At 59.7% G+C, this 8481-nt stretch overlaps 1 protein-coding gene across 1 annotated transcript; it reads right to left on the bottom strand.

Moving 5' to 3' along the window:
- Positions 1 to 575: 575 nt before the first annotated feature.
- LOC139825461 (coiled-coil domain-containing protein 183-like) lies at positions 576 to 7277 on the bottom strand. Its single transcript, XM_071816910.1, is given in 18 exon segments — positions 576 to 697; positions 1346 to 1442; positions 1669 to 1794; positions 1907 to 2066; positions 2588 to 2748; positions 3027 to 3127; positions 3210 to 3264; positions 3371 to 3484; positions 4351 to 4473; positions 4859 to 4963; positions 5094 to 5255; positions 5755 to 5829; positions 5972 to 6093; positions 6180 to 6322; positions 6324 to 6505; positions 6507 to 6644; positions 6646 to 6840; positions 7218 to 7277. Coding segments are annotated over 18 exon segments (2241 nt in total).
- Between the last annotated feature and the right edge of the window lie 1204 nt (positions 7278 to 8481).

Here is an 8481-nt window from a genome sequence, read left to right as displayed (position 1 = left end):
GGGACATTCCCAGCTGTTGACCAACAGACTCTGGATCTTGGATTCGGTGATGTCACTGCTGAGAAGTGGGTTTCTCGGTTACCTGAGGCTTCGGCAGATGTTTGTGGACACACAGCGGCCCATTGGTGCAGCCAGAGCCGTCTGGGGGACAGAGGTCCCAGGAAGTTGCTGGCTCCACAGCATCAAGTGGGGGAAAGCCAGCCTGCCCCCGGCTTTCCTCTGGCCAGGAACGCCGCCCCCGTCCCAGCCCATCCCCAGCTCTGCGAGGAGAACAGCTGGGTGAGGGCCAGGGCGATGGGGCTGCCTCCAAACCCAGGTGAGTGCTCCTCAGGGTTTGACCCCCATGCGTCCTGGGTGACAGAAGTGACCTAGGACCCCCCATTGCAGCTTGACCACAGGTTTGGGAGGAACGAAAAAGATCTGCTTTATTAAACCTGTTGGAGAAAGAGTACAAGGGGTGGCGGGGGAATACAGGGTCAAGTGGATGGTCTGGGCCATCCAAAACACAGGGGTAGTGGGGGTATCCAAAGAACAAGGGGTGGTCTGGGGCATCCAAAGCTCTTGTGGAGCAGCTGCTACTTTTTGACGGCTTTTTTCTGGCTTTGGATCAGCAGCTGCCCCTCCCTCTTGATGTCTTCCCGGGTGGGGACGTGCTCGCCATCTTCGTCCTCCTTCTCTTCAGAGGATTCAGAGGATTCTGGAGGAGCGAACAGAGAGAAATGGGCTGGGGAGGGTCTGCAGGGCCATCTCCGCTGTGCCGGTGTCACCAGGGAGGGCCAGCACGTTTTGGAGGGCTGGTGGCATCACAGGGAGCTTTCCTGCCAAGCCCTGGCTCTTCCTGCCCAGCATCCCAGGCTGACCTGCAGGGCCTGGCAGTGCCGCTGCTGTGGCCCATCCCCAGCTGCTGGGGCTTCCCAGAAAGGTCTGGAGCCACGCGGTGCTGGACACAGCTCCAGCTTCATTCAAAACAGGTGGCAAGCTCAGAAACTCAGTGGCTCCTCCAAGAGCATCCAATGGGAAGAGGCCACAGACAGCCCCCAGCACTGGTTATTCTTCACAACCAGGTGATTTTGAAGACAAGGCTCTCCCTCCTTGCCCCACAGCATCTTTTCTTGTTCCTTCTGTGGTCCGATGCTCGCCACCCCGCCAGCTGCCTTCATGCTCCCACATCCCCACCTAAAAGCACCACCCATGCTCAAAGCCTTGGAGACGGCCCCAAGGTCTGGAGAGAACTCATGGGCTGGGCTCTGCTGGGACAGGAGAGACAGGCGAGGATGGTCACAAATCCCAACAGGCAGGGGCAGGGACAGTCGCCGTGGGACACGTCCCCGCTAAGCTCTCCTACCGTCATCGCTGCTGTCTCTCTCCTCAAAGGAAACCACCACGTTCTGAGGATCGCTCGACATTTTCTTCTCCAGAAAATCCCTGATCTTCACGAAAATCTGTGAAAGACACCCTGGGTTAATTGTTGAAGGGGAGGTGGGTGTTACAACCCAAGGGATGCCCTTGATGATCCCCTGGGAACAGCACCCTGCAGTGCCCACTGCCACCTGGAGCTGAGCTGCTCCATGGGGCCACCGCCATTCTCCTCACTTGGGATGGGCCATCAGGAGGAGCCTCCTGGCGCGGGTCCCCGAAGACCCCAGCAGGGATGGACACCCCACGTACCTCGCTGCTCTCGTCCAGGATCTTGCACTCAGGGGGCAGGTGGGCTGCCCGCTGCTCCAGGTACTGCCACTTCTGGGCCAGGTACTGGAGCTTCCCCTCCAGCCCCCGGGACAGGAGAGAATCATCCTGGAGACAGAGAGAACAACCTTGGTGGGCAAAATGAGCCACCTGGGGTGACGGTGGCTGCACCAAGTGTCACCGCGCTGTGTCACTGCGCCACCCAGCGCTGGGGGGCTACCTGGCCAGGCACGGTGATGCCGTGCACACGGAAGAGGAGGTGGTCGATTCTGTTCTCAATCTCAAAGAGGAGCTCCTCGTTCTTCAGCATCTGGGCTCGCGACCGGTCCCGCCCGGCCTCTTGCTCCTGCAGTTTCGCCCTCAGCTCCTTCTCCAGCATCCTGCAGCCAACCACAGCCACATGCATACAACTGCACAGGGGTGCAGAGACACCACAAATCCGTTGCAAAAGCTGCTCAGGTTGCAACCCACCCCCCCCTGCCATGAGCAGGGACATCTTCACCAGCTCAGGTTGCTCAGAGCCCCGTCCAGCCTGGCCTGGGATGTCTCCAGGGATGGTTCATCCACCGCCTCTCTGGCCAACATGGGACAGGCTCTCACCACCCGAATCGTAACAAGTGATAGGACAAACAGAAATGGCCTCAAGTTGCGCCAAGGGACGTTGAGGTTGGATCTGGGGCACAGTTTCTTTCCCAAAGGGCTGTGGGGCATTGGAACAGGCTGCCCAGGGCAGTGCTGGAGTCACCATCCCTGGAGGGTTGGACAGACGGACATGAGGTTGTCAGGGACATGGGGCAGTGTCAGGGGTGGGTTGATGGTTGGACTCAATGATCCTGAGAGTCTTTTCCAACCAAAGCGAGTCTGTGATTCTATGACACGGCTGTCCCGAGGCCAGCAGCACCTGGTTTTGTTGGGGGCCTGGTGAAACATGAGCAAAGCCTTCTTCAGCTCCAGATCCCTCAGTTTTTTCTTCAGCTCCTCCTGCAGCTCTTCCTGCTCCTTGATGTACTTCTCCAGGTCCTCCAAGGTTGAGTCCTGTGCCAGGAGCTTGCTGGGGATGTCCTAACCTGGGGACAGCACGAGAACTCAGCCCACAGTGCTCATGCAGGGTGCAGGAGCTGGCCCGTGGCCTCAGGGGGGTTTCTGCACCAGGGACCACCGCAGGCTCAAGGCGTGGAGAAACACAGCTCCATCCTTGCCCACACAAGAGGGGCTCTGGGGGGCTCCAGGCCCACAGGAGAGCTGAGAACCCCTCAAGAAAACAAAGCGAGCAGAGAGGTCTCGGCTCCCTGTGGCTACGAGCAGCCTCAGGTGTTTGGGGAGATGGCTTCTTCCGTTACCCAGAGGCGGGAGCACTGTACTGCAGCCTTGGCCGCCTCCATCGTCTCGCTTATCCCGGCCTCGCGGTCTCTCTGGGACTCGTCAGCCTCCAGTTCGGGGGCTGAGGCGGGAGAAAAGCGGCAGAGAGGGATGCCCGGAGCTGCCCCCGCGTCCCACCCCACTGCACCCCGCCAAGCACTCACCCACCAGTGGGTCCTGCTGGGTCGAGACGTCCACGCTGGACTCGGACTTGGCTGCCTGTAAGGACGTTCATGGTCACCCCCCGAGCTGCTGGCACCCTGGGGAGCTGGCCCTGCCACCCCCACCCATGGGGCTCGGTGCTGCTGCTTTCCCCTCAGCTCACCGCTGGCACTTTCTTTTCGCTCAGTTCCCTCAGCCACAGCCTCTCCATGGGAACCTTCTGGGTGTCCAGGGAGCGCTCCGCAAGGAACTCGGCTTCCCTCTTGGCCAGCTCCTCCTGGAGGGTATCAGAGAAGAGAGAAGTGGCTGCAGAAGCTGGGACCACAGAATCATGGAATCATTTGGGTTGGAAGAGCCCCTCAAGATCATCGAGTCCGACCGTCAACCCATCCCTGGCACTGCCTCATGTCCCTGAGAACCTCATCTCCCTCTGTCCAGCCCTCCAGGGATGGTGACTCCAGCACTGCCCTGGGGAGCCTGTTCCAATGCCCCACAGCCCTTTGGGGAAGAAATTGTTCCCCACATCCAACCTCAACCTCCCCTGGTGCAATTTGAGGCCGTTTCCTCTGCTCCTGGCGCTTGTTCCTGGGGAGCACAGCCCGACCCCCCTGGCTCCAAGCTCCTTTCAGGCAGTTCAGAGATCAGAAGGTCTCCCCTCAGCTCCTGTTCTCCAGCTGAACCCCCCAGGTCCCTCAGCCGCTCCCATCACACTTGTGCTACAGCCTTTTCCCCAGCTCCGTTCCCTTCTCTCAACTTGCTCCAGCACCTCAAGGGCTTTCTTGTTCTGAGGATGGACCTCTGTGAGCCAGCTGAGCTTCTGAGATGGCCAGTGTCATAAATGACCCCGCCGTGTAAATGGGCTGGGTAGGAAAGTGGGCAGGATGGAGGGCAGGGAGGGCTGGAGGGTGGAGAGTGCTGCTTTCACCATGGCTGTTGCTTTGGGCACGTTGTCCTCAGCCCCAGGGCATCCTGGCCCAAGAATGAGATGTGAGAGTAGCTCCAGAGGATCTAGGTGCCGTGGGCCAGCCCAGCTTAGTCTCTTTTGTTCTTCATTGCAGGAAGATCCACCAGCCTGGGTGCATGGTGCTGTCTGTGGGCTCTGGAGGGTGGCAGTGGGCCCCAGAGTGCCCTGGCTGATCTCACCTGGGCTATCTCAGCAGCTTTGCGGGCCTCCTCGGCCCTGGCCTCCATGTCCTTCAGCTCCATGTCGTCCAGCTCGGACTGCCTCCACATGCGCACCACGTCTCTAGTCAGCTGGCTCACCTCCTGGGACACAGGGAACCACAGCGTGTCACGCCACTGAGCCCTGGGGGTCCCCACACTGTGACAATGGATGGAATCACAGAATCCTAGAATAGCTGGGGTTGAAGGGACCTTCCCAGCTCCCCCAGTGCCACCCCTGCCATGAGCGGGGACGTCTTCACCAGCTCAGGTTGCTCAGAGCCCCGTCCAGCCTGGCCTGGGATGTCTCCAGGGATGGTTCCTCCACCACCTCTCTGGGCAACCCGGGCCAGGCTCTCACCGCTTCATGGAGGGGAGCAGAAGAACCTCGCTGAGCCAGGAGGACGTCCCTCCAGCACAGTCCCTGGGGCACCTCGCTGCCTTTGCAGGGGGAGCTGGTGGGACGATGGCCCGCTGAGGAGGAGCTCACCTTCTGCAGGGCATCATACACCCGCTCGTACACGGTGCCCACTTTCTCTGCAGCGCGGAGTTTGGCGCGCCTCTTGTCAAGGTCGTTCTCCAGCTGGCGAATCATCTGGGGCAGAGATGGTGGGGACACATGGGCTGACACCACCTGCTGAACCCAGCACCTACGCAGGGGCTGCAGGGCTTGGGTTCAAGCCTCCCATGGGTGCAGCCACCCCAGGAAGAGGGGTCCTGGGTACCCGCTTTTGCTTCTTAGTCTCATCCGACTCCTCCTCCTGCAGCCGCAGCAGCTGCTGCTGCAGCTTGTCCCGGGTCTGGCAGCGCTGCCTCAGCTGGTAGTCCAGCATGTTGAGCGTGTTCGCCTGTTTGTAGATTGTGGCCCGGAGCTTCTCCCGGGCCTCCTGGATGGGCAAGCCAGAGGTCACCAAGCCGGAGGCAGCGCTTGCTGGGCACCAGCGGGAGAAGGGGGTCCTGCCTGGGAAACTCCCCCCACCGTAGAGCCGGGGACGCTGGGACGTTGCTCCAGGACACTGTCACTCCCTTGGAAGGATGGGGACTGGGAGAGCTTTGCTCTGGGGGGTGGGTGGGCTAAGGCAGAGGTGACATCAACACCTCAGGGCTGGGGGACTCTGCGTCAGACAGCCCAGGAGAGGCAGGCTGGAAGGGCCAGGAGCTCTGCTGGGGCAAGGGATCTGCTCCGGGAGCTAAAGGAGGACCTGCACGGATGCGTCCTGCGGTGGAAAGGGACCCGTGGGACACAGGTGAACACCCCGTGTCTCACCACACCAGCCCTGTGGGGTTGTCCTTGTGCCGGCACCGGGTCCTCCACGGTGCACCCTGTTCCCAGTGTCCTTTGAGCCCCAGGCCCCGCACCAGCCCGTGCCCACCAGAGCCCGTTACCTCCACCGTCAGCCCGGCCAGATCGGGGGGCAAGTTGTGCGCCCTGAGGACCTCGGGGGCCAGGACGGGCTTGTGCTGCGGGCAGAGAGAACGTCCCCGTCAGCATGGGGACGGTCACGTCCTACTGCTGTCTGCTCCCGGAGAGGGCTGGCGGAGCAGGTGGCTCTGCAGGGCCAGCACCGGGCAGGGGGACGTGGCAGATGGGAGCTCCCGCTACCTGCCGGGCCATGGCCAGAGCCTGGGCATCCTCCTGCACGGCCTCACACAGGCGGGGGAGCCGCTCCCTGTTCCCACGGAGCTTTTTCTCGCAGGACTGCGTGAAAAACTGCCTCCCTTGCTCTGGGGGACACGAAGGCGCCGTTGGTGCGGGACAACGGGGGGAGCGAGAGCCCCAGCCCGTCCCCGCCAAGCCCAAGGGGCAGCACCTTGCACGGCGGTGGCGGCGCGCAGCTCCCGGGCGCGCCGGCTCAGCCGCGTCTTCTGGCCCCGCACGGTGGCAGTCGCGCCCCGGTCCCCCGGCCCCGCCGCAGCCATGGCCGCTCCACCGCCTGCCGGAGCCGCCGCCGGCACCGCCTGTGGAACCGGGTGTCCGTTGCCTGCGGAACCGTTGCCGCGGCAGCTCCAACGGCCACACGGCCGCTCACAGCCCCTTCCTCTCCACAGCTGCACGCGGCGGACTCATTCAGGAGCAATTCCTGAGCGCCCTGCGGCAGCCACAGGCAGGACAGCGAGCACAGCCCAGCTCTGCTGCCCGGCACCGCGGCTGCGGCAGCCGCAACCAGCCCAGGCGGGAGAGCCCTCCGAACCCCACCAGAAACGGGACCACTGCAGCCAAAACACGCGCACACGGACACACAACACAGCAGCGCTCGCCCGGGAGCTGCCAGCTTGCTCCAAGTGCCAGGAGGAGTCTGTCACTCCCTGGACATCCTCCTTCCCAAATTCCACTTCATTAGTCAGGACACGCTTGCGCAGGGAGTTCTTCAAACCCGCACACGCAAACCAGCCGCCAATACTGATCTTTATTTGGATGCTTACCATACATTCCTGCTGAAGGACAACTATGACAACAACTGCAAGCTCCCCCTACCAGAGAAAACACTTAACATTTCATTTGCAGAAAAAACAGACTTGATAAGGAAATTGCCTTCCTAGCACCAAGCGCATGAATTGAGTTAGATGAAGTTTTTGTAACAGAAGCTCTTTGACCTGCAGCCGTCCTCTTGTGCTCTGCGTGTTGGGATGTAGAAAACAAATGGCGGGATTAGGAAATCGAGTATTACTGACACACCATCATCGGAGGCTCTTCCTCAGCGTCTCACTCGCACATTCATGAATCGAATGTTAGCGCTAATTGCCAGGGACAAGCTAAATATCAACGTTACCATCCTCAGCGCTTCACAAAGCACGCATGAAGAGATGGGCGTCTGAAAAGCATGGATTGTACACGCGAGGAATCTTACCGATCTGTCCACGGAGAGATTTCCACACTGAGGCTGTGGCCACACAGCAAATAGAATCATTATGCCACTGAACTTTCCTAGGCAGCATTTAAACACCGCGGAAGATTAGCCTGGGGGCACGAGAAAGTGTTCAAGAATCTCCGTTGCAGTGGCCCTCAGCAAAACTCAGAGTCTATAGTGGCAAATACTTTGAAAATATTCCTAAAGAAACTTAACCCAGCCTTGCACGAGCTCCCGTAAATCGGCCGCTGCAGAAATCAGCTTCCAAGAGCATCCAATCCCGCAGACTCTCCGCACCCGACACGTCAAAGCTCCTCCCGTTGACATCAGCTCTCCCTGCTTCGATTCTACACAATTCACACCGCGTTAATGGCACAAAGGCAAAGGTCGTGTCAGGAGCACAAACCAGAGCTCTGTTTAATCGTCACGGAGCGGGCAGAGCAAACGGCGACCACAGCAAGGGAGCACCCTTCCCGCAGCATCCCAGCAGCTGCCAGCCGTGGTGGGGGATGTAAATCAACAGGCCTATCAGCAGTGAGACTCGGGCCCGTGGACAGCTCGTGAACACGGACAATATCCAATCGGCCCGTGAACGCCTGGAGCGTGGACGCGTGATCAGGAAATAACTGCATATATAAAGAGGCTTGTTTCTCTAATAAATGGCTTCGCTTGAATTCGTATTGAATTGTGTGGAGTCCATGAGTTTTCGCCCTCGCAAGTGGTGACCCCGACGTGATCCATAAGGAGAATTTACGGCAGGGGGACGGTCGCTGCGGGGAGCGAGCCCCAGCTGGAACGGCTCGGCTGGACCGTGGCCGGGGCGCGGTCTGCGGGCTGCGTGACTCCTGATTGATCGCTACAGAAGCGACAGAGGAGGGATAAAGGATCCGATATCCTTGCAACGGACACCCAAAGAGGTGGGCAGCTGGGGGCGGGAGGAGACGGGGCAGAATATTTTTAAAGAAGAAGAAGAAATACTGCGGCTCCTCTCGCATATTCTCTCTAAGAGAGGGGTGAAGTATGAGGAGAGTAACCTCAAAAGACTGTTAATTTGGTGCAGAGGCAATGGGTTTCCTGCTGATCTCTTAGGAGCTTTTCAAATAGAGACTTGAGAAAAAGTGGGAACGGTGTTGTGGAAGGCAATTAGTCGCAGTGAAAAACATATTCTCGGCGTTGTAACCGCCTGGAAACTGATAGTTACTACAGTGAAGCAACTAAAACCTGAAAAGACTGTTATGAGCATTAGTGACTCAAACTTGAGCTT

Source organism: Patagioenas fasciata, chromosome 19 (assembly GCF_037038585.1).
Source record: "Patagioenas fasciata isolate bPatFas1 chromosome 19, bPatFas1.hap1, whole genome shotgun sequence".
NCBI classification, from domain to species: domain Eukaryota; kingdom Metazoa; phylum Chordata; class Aves; order Columbiformes; family Columbidae; genus Patagioenas; species Patagioenas fasciata.
The sequence above is the reverse complement of the archived record's forward strand: the minus strand, read 5'-3'. Positions and strand labels throughout refer to the sequence as shown.